Source organism: Panthera tigris, chromosome C1 (genome assembly GCF_018350195.1).
Source record: "Panthera tigris isolate Pti1 chromosome C1, P.tigris_Pti1_mat1.1, whole genome shotgun sequence".
NCBI classification, from domain to species: domain Eukaryota; kingdom Metazoa; phylum Chordata; class Mammalia; order Carnivora; family Felidae; genus Panthera; species Panthera tigris.
Window position 1 is genome coordinate 176,525,114 of NC_056667.1, and position 17,961 is coordinate 176,543,074.

General features: G+C 41.4%; 1 protein-coding gene across 4 annotated transcripts in view; it reads left to right on the top strand.

The window, feature by feature from the left end:
• MYO1B (myosin IB) overlaps positions 1-17,961 on the top strand; it is a 187,585-nt gene that overhangs the window by 26,375 nt on the left and 143,249 nt on the right. For all 4 annotated transcript variants that reach the window (XM_042994938.1, XM_042994939.1, XM_042994940.1 and 1 more), the window contains exon 2: positions 8,223-8,366. In XM_042994938.1, coding sequence (XP_042850872.1) covers positions 8,232-8,366 — 135 coding nt within the window. In that variant the 5' untranslated portion in view covers positions 8,223-8,231. The remainder of the gene's footprint in view (positions 1-8,222; positions 8,367-17,961) is intronic.

Here is a 17,961-nt window from a genome sequence, read left to right on the forward strand (position 1 = left end):
AAGTGAGCTAGATGGTTGATGGGCCGGCTATTAACAATATGGGTTGCTAATTTGCAGGGAGGGGAAAAGGTGAAGAATAAAGGGGCAGATGGCCAGGCAAGGTGGCTGAATTGGAAAGCGGTGGGGTCGTTATTGGCGGAGCTTAAGAGTTTCACAGCTCCTATAGATCTGCTTCACATTCCTACCTCGAGGCAAAAATATATCAAAATTTATAAATTTATCAAAATTTATGTCAAAATGTATAAAACCAGAAATGATGGCCAATTCATTGGTTATAAAAATCGGGTTTCATAAGGGTTCTAATGAATTCAAAAGGGTTCAGACTAAAATGTGAGAGTGTTGACTTTGGCTTGTGTTTTGCTCATCTGTATTTTCTGATTTTTTTTCCTATAGTGAATATGTTTTGTGTTTAATCATTAAAAAGGTTATCTGCAATTTCAAAAGTGGTTTATTTTCTTTTCTTGCCTCATACTGGACCGTGAGTTTCTGGAGGGGATACCTCGGGGAGGAGGAAGTGCCAGATTATTCTGTGTGCCCTTCGCACTGAACACAGTGCCGGAGACCAAAGGGGCTCAATCCTGTAAATGGTGGTTGAGCTCAATTGCGTGGAAATTTAATCTAATCGCTCTCAGAGAGGAGATTCGTGCTGTTTTAAAAGATCTAGGAAGGAAATTCCAGTTTTTCTCAGTCACTTAGCTCATCGTATTAGGTACTGAACCACGTCCTATAGACTTGGCCCCTCTTTTGCCTTTGTTTTGCCATCAGGATTTGTTGAGATTTATTTTGTTCATGAAATCTTGCCACACTGGCCCAGTTTTGTTGCTTAAATATATTTCTCATGTTATTCTTAAAAGCTTTAGTAATCTCTTTGGGAGTGAAGTGGCTCAATTCTGTTTCCTGTCCTTTGTTGATGATATTATGTTTTCAGAGGAATGGATCAAAGTGGCTTGAAGCAACAGTCATTTTTTGCCTTCTGGTCAGACCAACCATGGCAGCTGCGAGAGACCGTGCATTACTAAACGATGCAGTTGTCAATCGTAAATTTGCATACTTGTTTTCCCTTTGTATTTGTCTGAATGCCTACCATGTGCAAAGGCAGTGCACTATGCCTTTGAGGAAATAAAGATGAATAAGCTGTGACTCCTGACACCAAAGAGCTGATTTATCCAGCAGAGGGGCTATCATGCGTACTTGACCACCCTGCAGGGAGGTCAAGAGTGGAACCAGAGTCAGATGGGAACAATTGTGTTCTTATGCTAAGAAGACTCCCCGAAGGTGTTCCCTCTGACTATACTGCTAATGACATTATAATAGATGTGTTTCAAATGTCCTCATTTACAGTTGCCAGTGCAATAGATGTCTGCTTTCATTAAGTTTTCCAGCAAGTGGTTTTTATGGCTTGGTATTAAAAGTTCCCTCAAATTTAGGGGCACCTGGATGGGTCATTCGGTGAAGCATCCCACTCTTGATTTTGGCTCAGAACATGCTCTCATGAGCCCTGTGTCAGGCTCCACATTGAGCATGGAACCTACTTGGGATTCATTCTCTCTCTCTCTCTGTCTCTCTGTCTCCTCTCCCTTTGCCCCGCCCCCATGCACACATATTCTCTTTCTCTCTCAAAATAAATAAACATAAAAAATAAAAATTCCCCTCATATTTAAAATTATGCTAATGACTCAATCTTAATCTTTGTTAATTATGGCAACCTCAGCTCAGTTTTGTGAATGTCCTTTCAAATTTTACGATAAAACCAGTTCAACTTAAAAATATATGTTTGTTCTCATCTGTGTTAACTCTGAGAACTCTGGATAACATGGGAGACCACCAGATGTTGTATTTTAGTTTATCCTTCATCTTTTCTTAGTTGTTGTTAAATTGTTAGCAAATTAATTATTAATTTGGAAAAACTTTTCGCTGTTGCTGTTTTGCTATTGAATGGAATGACCATGCATTTCACGGGGGAAGTGCCCCCTGGTCTGGCTGTCTCTGTGGGGCTTTTGGCTTGGAGAATGCTGGTCTTGACTCCCAGGCACGGATGACATTAACGTGGTAGGTGGCTTGTAATTTAAGGGTGGTGACAAGGGTAGACTACTTATATTTAAATATTAGGCTACAAGTGGCCATTTTAAGATGCTATAGGATGTTTATGCTGTATTCTTTTGGATTTTGAGGAATTTTTGAAATGCTTTCAGTGTTTTAAATGGCATTTTTACACTGAGAAAGATGCCATTAAATGAATTGGTATACATCGAAATATAGGTAGTAATTTTGGAAGTTTATGAGATTATAGTAGGTTGGGAAAATAATGGTTGCAATCATGTATTCTGCTTTTCTTGGATGAATAAACAGGTGGAAAGCTGGGGCACCCATGGAATCATCTGGCATCAGTAGATGGGCTGGTGCCTGGGCTAAATCAACACTTTTAGATAAAGAGACCCTGCCTCCAAGCTCCTCTGTGGTTCCTCCAAAGGCTACCCCAGTGATTGTATTTTGTAGATTGCTTTCACCAATGTGGGGAGAAAAAGGTTAGGTTTTACATAATAATGAAGCTGTAACAGTGGTATCGTACTGTATTTGGGTACTGTACGTAGTGTTCCTGTCAGTTAGGGATCTTGGTTGCTTGCAATGCAGGAAGGATGTAGACACTCACAGAATTGCAGAGAGGTTGGAAGCCCAGGAAGGATACAGGCTTGGAAGATAGGCAGGAACCAAAGAAAGGCTAGAGGGCTGGGCAACAAGATCCATAGCAGAAGCCATGCTGCAGGAACCTTCTGGTCTTCATGCTGCTACTGTTGCTGCTGAGTGAGGAGTATTACCTCCAGCTGTCACCCCCAGCTTCCATCATCACCTAGGACTCAAAGTCCCAGGAGGATGAGATCGACCTGTGCATAAGCCATGTTCCTTGGGGTGGAGAGCAGATCTATCTCCTTTGAATTCTGAGGTGGTGATTGGGCCCTGCTTCTCACTAGGTTACTTGTCAGCACAAGGTAACTGGGGACTTCCTGCAAGGGAGATTAGGAGCAAATAGGAACAGGACTGTGTACTGGATAGTGACCCTTTAAAAAGAAAGACAAAAGTCTACAATGGCTCTCCCCTTTAGCTGCCCAACAATCACATACACCTTTCTTACCATGCTTATGCAAGTAACATGCCCCAGCCAACATGATGTGACTCTCCCCTGTATGGCCAAAAGCTTAGTCACTTCCTCTTCAGAGGTGCTCCTCTTCAAGATCTTCTTTGTCCATGGCCTTCCATGGCCACATTTAAGATGAGCATTGAGGAAGATTGCTTTGGCAGGGACTGCAGTGCTTTAGCGTTTTATTGTTGTTGTTCCTGAGTTGGAGGTCTAGGGGTTGATTGTTTTAAGGATCAAGTAATTGTTAAACCCTGTCAGCCAGACTTCTTTGGCAGCATGGATACCTTGAACGTGTTTTAGCAGGGACGGCTGGGTGGCTCGGTCAGTTGAGTACCCGACTCTTGATTTTGATTCTGGTCGTGATCCCAAGGTTGTGGGTTTGAGCCCTGTGTTGGGCTCCACACTGAATGTGGAGGCTGCTTGGCATTCTCTCTCTCTCCCTCTGCCCTTCTCCCCGACTTGTGCTCTCTCTTTCTCTCTCTCTCTCTTAAACTTGAAAAAAAGAGTGTTTTGGTTTTTAAGATTTATTGCCTTCCATGGATTAGTAACCAGAATCAGAGATCTGCCAATTGCCAGTGTTTTGAACCTAGGACGTGGTCTGAGAACTTGTCTCCTGGCAGTGGGACCTAGCCATGGATGCTGTGCAGAGTGTCTTAGCTCTTGGTTAATAGAAACCACTTGGGAACAGTTAAGAAGCATAAGAAGCAACAGAACAGGTGACGCCTCTCCTGTGCTACATCTTCAAGGTGGGAGTACTATTCCCTTCCTCAGGCCATAGAGGCAAAACAGTGGGCAGGTCATCCCCTCATCATCTCCCACCTCCAGCCAAAGTGACTCCTTTAGCACCACCATATATTCTCCGCTCTGGCTTTCCAACAGGCCACTTTCACAGCAAGCTTGTCTTTTTCTTGAAGATCCTTAAGAAGTAGCCAACACATACTCCAGCATCTGAATTTTCCTTGAATTCGCTAAAGTTGGAGGCACAAGGTCCAAGTCATAAGGTGTGATAAGCCACGGTTTAATCAGTTGTTTGCTATCACATATCAAAGACGATCATCTTTCCGGTCCAAGATGGTAGTTCCTCAGGCCCCGGCCCCCAACCTCGTAGTCTTGGCTCAGCCAGTCCATGCTCTTTGGCGTGTTACTTAGAACACTCCACTTCCTTGTACCAGCTTCTTCTATTAGGTAAGATGCTTACTGTTGCAAATAATAGGAAAATCCAACTCAGACAACTTAAACAATAAGGAGAATTAATTGGCCTCCGTGTGTGTAAACTTAAGAGCTGTGGAGCAGGTTTCTATTGTAATTCGATCCAGAGGTCTGTGATGTTATCAGGGCTCCTGCATTAATTCTCAGCTATTTATTTAGTTATTTTTGCCTTGCTTCCCTCCACGTGATGCCATTCTCCTCGGACTACACACACTCCCAATGTGAAAGCAGGCGTGACGTGGCCATGGCAGTTTCAAGTATCACATCTGTAAATTGTGCCATCCAGAGGTAGATAGAACCCTTGTCCTAATATACCAAGCCAAAGCTTGAGGCTCAGTTAAATGACGAGCCCCGAATCAATGACAGTCGCTGGGAGATGGGAATGTGTTGGTTGCCTTAGTCTAGATCATGTGCTACATTCCTGGCACAAGGGATAAAATTGGCTTCCTTAGAACAACATGGGTTTCTGTGGGGGGTCTTGGGAAGGGTGGGAGTGGGTATGTATGTGTCAAATAAGAAGTATCCTCGGTGCTCTATATATGTGCCCATTGAATTCTCCCATGTGACTTCTGATAGTTTATTGAAATCTTGAGTTTTAGCAGGTGATTCTGAAGCAAACCAAGGCTGGATATAGTAGTCACAGCAAGGGGACTCAGTCCATGTGTAGGAAACTAGGGAAGTGCCTCTATGCCGTTTCCCCAGTGTCCATTTTTACCATGAGAATGAGGGAGAGGGTGTCACTGTTTCTTCCCCCAAAGTACTTAGATGCTAAAAAAGACAAAACAAAACAAAACAAACCGGGAATGGAACAAAACTGTGCTTAAATAACTAAATGAATGTTGGTATCTCCTTATCAGCTGGTTTATTGTTGTATTTTGGTTTGCAAAGGTTGTGTTTTCAGAATTTTTTTTGTCTGCAACTCAACGTTTGATGTGTCTTCTCCCCCACTTTGGATTTTGAAGTTGAGGTAGAAATGTAAAAATCGGAACCCCTGCAAACGTGCTTGAAACTTGTATTTGAAAAGATGGTAAAGCAGGCTTAATTACAGAGAAAGATTACTTAATTATTGTTACCTGCAGCGAAGTCCTTGTCTTTCTGCCTCTGTTTCCATAAATAGACTTTATATACAGCCTGGAGCAAAGAGTTCCCATTCAGCCTCTTTGCTTAATTTAAATTGCTGGTTTGAGGTGGTTATTTTTGAAACCATTCTCAGGTTGACTTCCCCCTTAATCCCTAAACCTTCTTCCCTCATCTGCCAAATTATATGTAATGCATCGCAGCTAGAGTGCTTTTGGCATTTCATGAGTCTGAGAACTGGAGATTTGATTTAAATGTTAATTTATTGCGACAAAGGTTGAGCACTCATGTTCCTGTTCCTGTGCAAGTCTTTCTATGGGCTTGGCATGAGACCAGCTGCTCTCCCTGGCTTCTGCTACATCTCCAGAGACTGGCAGGTGCCCCTCCCCTGCCTCCCACCCATATTGTTTTAAAACAGAATCTGGCCTAGTTCTAAGCACATGAAACCATTCTATTGTTGGGCTTTAGTGATACCTAGGGCCATTTATTCTAGCTGTAGTTGGCATGAAATTAAAAAAAAAAAAAATATATATATATGTAAACAAAAAAGTTTGATTTTTCCTCTTTTGATTATTAAATACTTCCTTGGTGGGTTGTTTTTGTTTATGAGAGGCCTTTCCTCTCTGCTTCTTTTAGTCTCTATATCTTTGGCTTTTCAGTGCACACATAAAAGATTTTTTTTTTCTTAAAAGGGTCAGAAATAAAGGATTTGTTTGTGGATTCATATAAAGCATTGGTAATTAATAATAAAGAATTATATAATTCTCACCCCTTCCCAGTTCTCTTGAAAATAGCCCAACTAAATATAGTTTCTGTTACCTCTAGGAGATCTGCTAGATGTTCTAGACTAGAGTGGGAAGACATTTGTTTAAATTGTTATCTCAAGGAAGCAGACCAACCTTTGTATAAGATGTAATGTGCCTGAGTGACACCTTAATGAGAAGAATTAAATGTACTTCCCCTCAGTGTTAGGGACATGAAGATATATGAATATTTGTTAGTATCTTGAGGTATTGTTTAGGATTCGTGTACTGAAGGTATACAAAATTGACTTCTGCATTGGAAGCATTTAGAGGGAATGTCTCAGATGAATGCACTTGTATATCCTGGTAATATTAGAAAGAGTAACACAAAACACATGTACTCTACTTTCCCGTGTTCATATATTTGAAAGAATTTTAGTACTTTTGACAGCGATCAGATCTGAAGGCATGGGGATTTACCATTCTACTTTTGGGTGCATTCATTCATATTAGTGGTGAGGGTAGAATGCTACCTTTGTATTGTGCCTCTGTTTCTACTTGGTAGGGTTTCTTACTGAGCTAGATAGAAACTGTAATATTTCTGGTCTGTTCATTGCATGTTCATTTGATTTTGCTTTTGTAGTGGTGTGTCTGTTGGGATGAGAATTAAGAACATTGAGGTCACTCTTGGCAAATTATCTAAGCAACCTTTGATTTACAACAGGGTTGTGTTCCTTTCTTTATGATGCAGTGTTGATGCCTGGAATGAAATTTCCCCCCATAAGTGCAGTATTATAAGTGGTGATTGAGTTCTTTAACATGAAATGTAATACTCTCTTAAGTAATCATAAGCGAAATTTCTTACCTCTGTACTTCCTTATCTTAAAATGGGGATAATGCTAACAGTATCTACCTCATAGAGTTTTTGTGAGGATTAAATGAATTAATGCATGTTAAGTTCTTGGTATAGTGTCTGATAGGTAGCTTAATGGTGGTATCATTTTAAAAACATTATTTCCTACTCTTGAAATCATTGTTGCACTATATGATAACTAACTTGGATGTAAATTTAAAAAATAAATAAAAAAAAACAAAAACAAAAAAACATTATTTCCTGGTGCCTGGGTGACTCAGTTGGTTGAGCATCCAACTCTTGGTTTCAGCTCGGATCATGATCTCACGGTTCATGGAATAGAGCCCTGCATCAGTCCTGTGCTGTCGGCAGGGAGCCTGCTTGGGATTCTCTCTCCCTCTCTCCCTCTCTTCTTCTTTCCCTCTGTCCCTCCCTCCCTCTCTCTCCCTTTCTCTCCACCCCTCCCCAACTTGCTCTCTCTCTCTCTCTCTCTCTCTCTCTCTCAAAATAAATAAATTAAAAAAACATTTCCTGGGGAAATGCATTCTGAATTTCATCATGGAGTACTGAGGGATGCCATCTTGGGGGAAGCAGGTTCATATGGGTTCAAATCTGACATTGGTATGCAAGGGCTGGTGGAATGGTGTGGGTTGGGTTCTCTTTTAGAGTTTTGCAACCTCTGGCCAGGGAGAGAGGATGGTCTAAAGAGGTATAAACTTCTGCTTCTAAAAAGTCACAGAGATGAAAAATACAGCACAGGAAATAAAATTAATAATACTATAATAACTTTATAATAATACTGTAATAACACTGTGGTGAGCATTTTGTAATATATATACCTGTTGAATCACTGTGTTGTACACCTGAAACTAATATAACATTGTATGTCAGCTATACTTCAATGAAAATAAAAAAGAAAATGGAGATTCCAGTTTCTTAGTAGCTCCTTCTGTAGATGGAGTGAGCTTGGAATGGTGGACTGGTAGGGAGGTTCAAGCAACTGGGGCTTCTGGCGGCTTGGCAGGGATTGCGGCTAGCTCAGAGGCTTCTGATTGTAGGTTGTAGGGAGGGGACGTTATGGCATTTGAGAGGCGGACGAGGGCCATTTGAAACTACTGATGTTTCATTTCTCCAGTGGTGCTAAGAACCCATCTGAAATAATTTTGCCCATTTAAATTTTCCCTTTTCCCCCTCTTTCCTACAGCAAGAGACAATGGCCAAAATGGAGGTGAAAACGTCACTTCTGGACAATATGATTGGGGTTGGAGATATGGTTCTTTTAGAGCCTCTCAATGAGGAGACCTTCATCAACAACCTCAAGAAGCGCTTTGATCATAATGAAATTTATGTGAGTATACACACCAAAGGTCATCTGTGGGGTTTGGACTTTGTATTTTGTGGCACAGAGCTGGCTTCTTTTCTCCAGACTCTTCTTTTTTCTGTTTGTTTATTAGAGTCCAGAGGTATGTGTTTAATCTCTCAGAAAGAGTTTTATGTTTGCTCATTTGGCACATGAGTAATATCGATTAGAGTCAAGGGAGTGTGTTTTCCATGTGGTATTTATAGAGTGCCAACCCTGTGCAGAGGATTGTACCGGGTGTTGGAGGCATCCTAAAGCAAGTAGAATGTTGAGTTCCTATCCTCTGAGGAACATATATTCAGGAGGAGTTTTAAAATCTATAGGTATCTTCTTGGGAGCCTTCATAAAATTAGCATTCTAACCTTTGAGAAGCCACCGATTAATATGCAAGGCAGTGAACTGTCAAAAAAGACATGAACCTTGTTGATATTTGTAGTTAATAGAGACAGGGACAGATTATCAGTTAAGAATATATGTTTGGTTCCTGGAGATTTGGGAATAGTCCTGTCCTGCTACAGAGAAGCGTATCGTCATATAAAAAAAATGAAAACGTATGAAGATACACGATAAAAGGAGAAAGTTTATGTTGTAAGAATTCTTTATAAAGGATTTTACAATGTTACTTTACCTATCTGTTCCTTAAATATATTTAAAACATGAGTAAGTGGTGCCTGGGTGGCTCAGTTGGTTAAGTGTTCGACTCTTGATTCTGTCTTGGGTCCTGATCTCATGGTTCGTTGGTTCGAGCCCTGCGTCGGGCTTTGTGCTGACAGTGCAGTGCCTGCTTAGATTCTCTCTCTCCCTCTCTCTCTCTGCCCTTCCCTTGCTTTCACTCTTCTTCTCTCTCAAAAATAAATAAATAAAAATAGTAACAAAAAAATAAAACATGAGTAAAAAATACATTCATATACAGCTTTTCAGGAATTTGCATAAAGCACAAAAGTTTGTATCTCTTCAGGTACAGGTGCATTGTTAACTAATCCAAGAAAATGGGGCACCGATTCCTTGTCCCAGCAGTTGAGAAAGAAACAGCATGCTTTGGATGGAAGTGGGTTTTTTTTTTTTTTTCCAATTTTTAATGTTTATTTTTGAGAGAGAGACAGAGTGTGAGTGGGGGAGGGGTAGAAAGAGAGGGAAACACAGAATTTGAAGCAGGCTCCAGGTTCTGAGCTGTCAGCCCAGAGCCCGATGTGGGGCTCGAACTCATAAACTGTGAGATCATGACCTGAGCTGAAGTAGGGCGCTCAACTGACTGAGCCACCCAGGTGCCCCGAGGTGGAAGTAATTTTGTTAGATTCTGCCTTGCTCCTGAGTTCTTTCCCCCTCTTTTTATATCATAACTGTGTTTGCAGATGAATTGGATTATTGGGTTATGCTGCATATTTTCCTATCACTGTGGGAACAGTAGGAAGAAATATAAATAAATAAGTGGAGAGATCATATAAGTATGATCACTTATTACTTTTGTGGAATGAATATATGAAAAAAATTATCTGTAAAGCTATATAATTTTATGCCACATGTAGCTTTCCTTTCCAGTTAGCCAGTCATGTTTCAAGGATAACTTTGTATAATTAATTTCCTAAGGAAGTGGTGGTTATCTTCTGGGAACTGAACTTTCTTATCTTCCTTGATTGGCGTTGCTGCAAGTAGGGAGGTTGACAGTCACTTGAGATATGTGGATACTTCATTTGGAATATTAATTTGACTGCTATGTATGAAGTTCAGAGAGAGATGCAGTTATGTAAAATGTTGATTCAAATGGAAAAGGTATAAAACAGCGCTGCAGAGGAGGGAGGGAGGAGGTGTCTTTTGGTTTGGCTGTGAGGCCCAGGGTGTCACCTTCCCTCAGAGCGTAGTGGCTCAGCTTTCAGGTGGGAAAACCTTACGATTCTGCAGCTTTAACTGAAAGTATGGTCTGATATCGAATGAAAGACCGACTTTAAACATCGGTCTTTGAGATGGAGATAGGAGGAATCCATTCTATCGTTAAGTAACGTTGCTGATCATTTTTCTTTTTGGCTCTAAGAAACACGGTTCACTTTTCGAGGACTTGAAAATAGGAGGGAGACTGGAACATTGCATGCATTCAAATACCTGATTGTTTTTGTGCCCACTAAAATAAAGCAGTCCCCTTTTTAACAAAATGCCAAATGTTAATGTTCATGAGTCTTCAGCAGACGAAATGTCTGGGTTTCAGCCCTACGTAATTTTATTTTCTAACCATTTGAGGAATGCCCTTTCTGGTATAACAAAAACAAAAGCAGAAAATTGCTTTCTGCTTCTAGATGGTCATATCAATTAATGTTTTCCATGGTACGTTAGGACTATCGTTTCCATGAGATGTGTGCCTTCATTTTTTGTAACTAAACATACGTCATATGGGAGGGTTGGGCATTCTCTATTTTAAGCCAAAAAAAAAAAAAGAAGGGTGGAGGGGGGTTATAGAGCAATATGTAGAGTATGATCCTGTTTTTTTTTTAATGGGGGGTTTATGGATGTGCACATAGGTCTGTATACTTGTTTGCACATAGAGAAAGGCAGGCTAACTTTGGGCATCACAGTGGAGTGAGCTGAGATACGGGGACAGGGAAGGGTTACTGTTTTAGACCTCTGTATTATAGAACTCATTAAGTCAAGCATGTATTGTTTTTGTAATTAAAAAAAAAATACTCTACACTAAATTTGATGACCACACCTTTGGAACCCCAAATGTCAGGTATACCACCCTTGAGAACTCTGTTTCTGGCTCTTATTCTAATAATATTCCTCCTCTGCTTTTGTTCATGGGTTGTTGCAGAATTGATTAGCCTGATGCCAAAGGCCAAGTTAATATGACATGTAGAATTTTACTATCTTGTACCTTGCTTGTTTTTAAATTCTTTCCCAGAAAATGAAGGTGCAGTGTTTTTTGTTTTGTTTTGTTTTGTTTTTAGTCTGTTTTGTGGTCCATAGGTCCATAGTTTAATACTATAAAAGTGGGTGGAGGTCTATGATGATCCATCACGTGAACAAATTGAGCAGTCATTTGTATGTTCAGAAGCCATGGTTGATAAAGGAGCCAATGAGTAGAAAGGCCTTGGCTCAGACTTTTGAACTCTGGCTGTACCCACAGACTTAGTAGCCTCTTTTGTGAACCAGCTCAAGGTCAGAGGACCCTCTTTTTCCATTCTGCCCATCTATCCACTTGCCCTTACACCCCCAATATCTATTTCTTAAAATAGTCTCTGCCTTCACACAGCTCTCACAAGGGACTGGTTTGTCTCTAGATATGAGTTATCAACTCTCAAGAGCATTTATAATACTTAGTGATTTTCAGGATGCCCAGCCAGCTGACTCTGGAAGTAGAGTTCCTTGTGATCCTGTCATAATAAACCAGAATCTCTGGGTAGACCACTTGATTCACACACCTACTGCTTGGACCACTGATTGTGGCCTGCTGACCAGAATGAACTGAGTGGCTTAAGAAAATGATGTCCTCTCCTAAGATTGGGTAGGGCCAACTTTTTCCAAAGGAGGTGGGATGTGTGTAAGTATGTGAATACCCAACCAAATATATTGATTAACATGTTAAGAAGAGGAAAGGGGGAATGAATGCTCATGAGGTCACTGCTGTAAACCCATCACATGTTGGGTTGGGAGTTTGTAATGAAGTAGCTTTGTGGGTGTTGATATGAAAAGGATATGCCCCGTGAGAAGGATTTGTTATTTGTGTTCCAGCCTTCAGGTATACCCAAAGGCATGCTTCTCAGACTTTCTATTGGAGAACTTCTAATGGCAAGGAAGAGTAAATAGTTGCCTCCAGGGACTCCGGGGCCATAGTTGAAGTCCATCCACTTCAGAGAAGTTTTGTCGAAATACTTGCTTCCAAACTAATTCAGTTGTATTCTATTCTGTAACGCATATGGGTTTGTTTTTATCTAATATGCTCCTTGCAACCCTTTGAGTAATAAGGTTTTTTTTGGTGCTGATAAGTACCTTTAGTTTGTTTTCTGTCTGAATTGTCAGATCGGGGATCATGTAGATACAGAGGTGTGAATTCGTCCATTTTAGGATTTTAAGTTAAACTAATTGTAATTGCGAGTAACTGCTTTGACAATCTAGTAAAAATTGTCTTAATTTTTAGAAGTTAGTACTACAGTTGGGATCCCCGTAGAGATGGAATCAGATACTTTTCCGAAGGATACTTAACATGCACGCTCTAGGAACATCCATCATTTGCTTTGAGGTGGGTTCATGCACTGAAGCACTGAGTTGGTTCATCATCCGGTGTGTGGCCAGGCAGCGTCTCTAAATCTGGGACGGTTCTGGACGTTGATGTGAGCTTTGCAGTAAGAGCTGTTCAGCTGGACATAGTGGAGGATCAGGTGAGAAAAGAGAGAGGCGATGTTGGCCTGATGGGGTAACATGCAGGGTCAGAGACTCTGTTTGCTTTTATTCCTCCCTCTTGGCTGAGTGCAGTTCCGGCTGGGACAAGCTGCAGGATGTGATGTGCCTTTTGGTCTCCCAGTCTGTGTGGGGCCAGTGTTGGGAAATGTCGGTCGTGACATAACTGAGCATTGCTCTTCTGTATTCTTTCTGCTGCCTTGGTCAGACCTTCTTCCGGCCTCCCCACCCCCACCAGACGGAATGGTGGCAGGATTTCATGTGGACTTGTAATGTAGGAGACCCACCCAGACATGATTCTGTTTTTAGGGTGACTGGTCAGGACTGTGGTTCTGTTCAGGAACAGGAAGGCTGCAATTTAGGCAAGAACAAGGCCCAGGGAAAATTTGGAAACTAAAGAACCGAGGTGTCTGTTCTCCGACAAGAAGTATTTTTGGCGCTGACAAGTCGATGTAGTGTGTTTTCTATCTGAATTGTTAGTTTGGGGATCATCCAGATATAGAGGGCTGAATTAGTATAGTTTTAGGATCTTAAGTTAAACTAATTGTGGATGTAAAAATGACTGCTTTGCAAGTCTAGTAAGAATTGTCTTAATTTTTAGAAGTTGGTGCTAGAATTAGGATCCCCATACGGATGGAATCAGATGCTTTTATCAAAGATACACAACTATAAGTGCACAATCTGTTTGGTTTAAAAGAGTGCAAAGTAAATGGGGTTAACATTTATATACTTATTTGAAGTTCCAAAAACACTTCTCATTTACACACATGAAAATTCCTACCTACTGGCTGTAGATCTATTCCTGGGAATTTGGCATAATGATGTATTAGTTTTCTATTGCTGCATAACAGATTTCCCCCAAACTTTGCAACTTGTAATAACATACATTCCTTATCTCAGTATTTCTGGGGCCAGGAGTTTGGGCGTGGCTTACCTGGGTTCTCTGCTCTGGGTTTTACCAGGCTGTCATTGAGGTTTTGGCCAGGACTATAGTCTGATGGGAGGCTTGGTCCTTTTCTAAGCTCATGGGATGTTGGTGGAGAGCTAGAGTTTAGACATCCATTTTAGTGTTATTCTTCCTTTACTCGGACATTCTCCAATCTTTTTTTCTCTTAAAATTTCCTTTAAAAATTCTTTTTTTGGGGGGGAGGGTAGTGGGGGTGTCTGGGTGGCTCAGTTGGTTAAGCATCTGACTTTGGCTCAGGTCGTGATCTTGCAGTTTGTGGGTTCAAGACCCGCACAGGCCTCTGTGCTGACAGCTCAGAGCCTGGAGCCTGCTTTGGATTCTGTGTCTCCCTCTCTCTCTTCCTCTACCCCGCTCGTACTCTGTCTGTCTGTCTCTCTCTCAAATAAAAACATTAAAAAATTTTTTCTAATTCTATTTTTTTCATTATAGAATTAACAACTACTTTTAGAAAAAAAAATCAGATGGTAAAGGGATGCATAACATAAAAATGTCATTTTCTCACCTCAGTGTCCCAGTCTCATTTCTAGAAGTAATAGTAGTTAAGAGAGTAGTAGGGAATTTTCCAGATTATGTTATCAGCTTGATTAAAAATTAAAATTTTTTTGTTCTAAAAATTGGAAGTAGGAAGAGGTTCTTTTTCACTGAGATGAATGGCTCTTTACCCAGAGAATCCAGACCCAAAAATATTTGAGTGAAAAAAGAACCATTTTTACTGCCCCCTCCCCTCCCATCTAGACCAAGCAGGGAAAGGAGGAGGGATTCCCTGACCTGGTGAAAGGAAGTGCCTTGATTTGATCATGTATGAACGGTTCACCATGACTAAACTCTGCCTGCGTGGCTCATTGAAAAGGTAGATCTTTGAAGAGACATGAAGAGCGAATTGTGTGTGTTTTCAATGGTATAGCTTTGGTGTTTGGAATGGAGACAGCGTTAGAAGGCTGGATAAAGCTGGTGAAAAATAGCAAATCACAAGGCTGAAGAGAAATGTTGTGTCTAATTTCTGAGCATAGTCTATCTCTTGGACAGTTTTATGTTTTTCCAGAAAATCATTTTTGGTGATAACTTGCCAGTTTCAACCTGTGTAAGCTCTCTTAGCCTTTGGTGATTGGAAAATTTCTTCCTTCTTAGAACTTGCAAAATGGACACATCTTTATCTGTTACTTACCAAGCTTAAGAGAGTTGTTTCATCATACAGGCCCTATACAGTACTTGAAATGTTTGTGTGATATTTATAATATATAATTTAAATGTTCTGCTCAAGGCCATATTTGAAGTTTATTTGGAGGAAATTAAGGCCCAACCTCGGGCCTGCAGAAGTGTCGTCTTTTGATGGCAATATGGTGGGTACTAGAAGCAAAGACCTGAGCCCCGGTCCTGGCACGACCGCTTATTTGTTCATTTAATTTTCACTGGAGTCCTATGCATTGTAGGTTTTTTTTTTTTTTTTTTTATGGTTTTATTTATTTTTGAGACAGAGAGAGACAGGGCATGAGTAGGGGAGGGGCAGAGAGAGGGAGACACAGAATCCTAAGCAGGCTCCAGGCTCTGAGCTGGCAGCACAGAGCCTGACACGGGGCTCGAACTCACGGACTGTGAGATCATGACCTGAGCTGAAGTCGAATGCTTAACCAACTGAGCCACCCAGGCACCCCCGTAGGTTTTTAAATTATCTTCATTTTACCATGAGGAAGCCAAGGCTCAGAAAGACTAAATAACTTGTCCAAGGTCACATAGCAAGTAGGTGATAAAGCTGGGATTCGCACCCAGGAAATCTGGCTCTAGAGTTCATGCTTTTAATAGTCCTGTTGACCGTATATGGTTGCTATGAGCATTCAGTGATACCATTAATATGCAGGTATTCGCATTCTATAATGTGCTATTCAAAATAATTATATGTATAGATTACGTATATGAACATGTATATGTATATGAATGTATAGATTTGAAACAAGGCAGTCTCACCAATCCAGATGAAGAATTCAAATGATAATCAACATTCCTGCCACATGTTGAGTTAGCATTTAACAATGCAGTAACATGAACTGGCGTGACATGGAACGAGTGTGTTCAGTTCTAAAGTTGCAGGTGCCCACTAGTCAAGGAAAAGCGATAGCAACCGTTAGGATGATGTTTTTCCTTCTGGAGGGTGGGACAAGATCTTGAAAGGAAATTGATTTTCATCACGTTCACCGGATGGCAGGAGATTGACAGCTGCACGTGGCCCATCACTTTTATGAGCAGGAAGTAGAGGAGGAGGAGCAAATCACAGGGGACATGTGGCTCATTCATGTGACCAAGTCAGCTCCCCCCGTGCATCTGTTTCTGCTGTTAGATCTGTAGCACAGGTATATATTAATGGGAATCGTAATTTCTTTTTTTTTTTTAATTTTTTTTAACGTTTATTTATTTTTGAGACAGAGAGAGACAGAGTGTGAACAGGGGAGGGGCAGAGAGAGGGGGAGACACAGAATCTGAAACAGGCTCCAGGCTCTGAGCTGTCAGCACAGAGCCTGACGCGGGGCTCGAACTCACAGACCGTGAGATCATGACCTGGGCCGAAGTCAGACGCTTAACCGACTGAGCCACCCAGGCACCGTAATTTCTAAAGAGACGCTGTTTTGTTTCTCATACTCTGTTTTGGAGGGTTGGAGGCTAAGATACGAGGTGGCATGTTGGAAAAGGCATATAGAGCTAAGGTTGAATCTCGGCCACTTGCAACCACCGTGAGTGCTGTGAGTAATTGAGAGTCAGTTTTCTCCTCCACACGTTAGGTATCATGATGCTTATGTTGTTGAGATGTGATGGAGATTAGGGAGCATCTTAGCATGGTGCTTGGCACATAGTAGGTGTGGAGTACCTGGTAGGTGCCATGACTATCTGAAAAACTTGGAAACCAGAATGACATTTCTTTAAGGGCTCAGACGCTGCGATTTCCTTGTAATTACAGTCTTTCTCTTTCCCCCCTCCCCCGACTCTCTCTTTCCCTCCCTGTCTCCCACTCTCTTCCTCCCTCTTTTCCCTGCCCCCCCCCTTTGGTATTCATTGAACAGATTTCATTTTTGTTGTATTACTATTTCAATTGTCCACAAATATTATTTTCAGATAGTAATAGACTTCTAACACAGGACTGCTCCGTACCTTAGTTAAGAGTTTTATTAGGTCTGGAGAATGGTACATTTTTGGAAAATACTTTTCTCATTACAGAGTTTATCTCAACAAAGATATTATAGTATTGTGTTACTTTGCTCTAAAATAAAGGCTGCCCGCGGTGATATTTTTAACCAGTATTTCAGCGTGGCATAGAACTCATATATAGTTCTGTAATTCATAGTCTGAAATGACTGGCAGCCCAGGAAGAAAGGGTTGTAATATGATGGTAGTTAAGTCAAGCCTCGGACTGCTCTAACAGTGGCCATGGCTGACAAGCCTGTTTGCCTTCCTTGGCAGCCATGATTTGTACGACCCCCGGACTACATGTGGGCTCCCGCTCTAAGACCGGTCGTTTGTGGGACAGCAGAGACAAGAAGATGAACAGCGCTTGATTCTTTCCTCAAACTGTGAATTGAGAAATCCTGGAAAAATAAAACTATCAATGAAAGCAGATGCTGGCGGTCATGAGGTGGTAGGGCCATGGTGGGCCATGCTACAAGCAGGCACTGTGAGTAAGCCTCTTTGAAGTAGACCGGCTATAGAGTAGAAAGTGAGAAAACCAGTTAGGAACTGGCCCAGAGAAAAGCAGAAACAGGAGCAGGGGATGAGCACACCGAGAGTGGAATTGGACAGGAAGTTACCACCAACTTGTGTTGCCTTAGTATGATGCCCTGCACTCATACTCATTCTTGGGTCACAGGCTGCTCAGGGGTTCCTGGGTGTGTTCCTTCGTTCAAGAACTTGGTACTTGAGGTACAGGAACTCAGGACTTGATGTAACATGACAGCATCACTGTGCTGAGCGGCTGAAACAGTCTGACCGAATCCCACTTCTCTGTTCTAATGTCACAGACTTTGGCGTAGAGCTTTGGCATAAAACCGTCTCTTCCACTCATGGGGAGACCTTGGGCAATTTTTTTTAAAACCTTCGAATGCCTCAGTTTCTTCTTCAGTAAAAATAGGCCGTTATTCATGAGTTCTCTCTATATATTTTGCATACGTATCACAAATACGTTCTTAGACCGGGTATGTGTGACGTACACACTGGATGACATTGTGTTGGATATAAGACCCAGAGAGA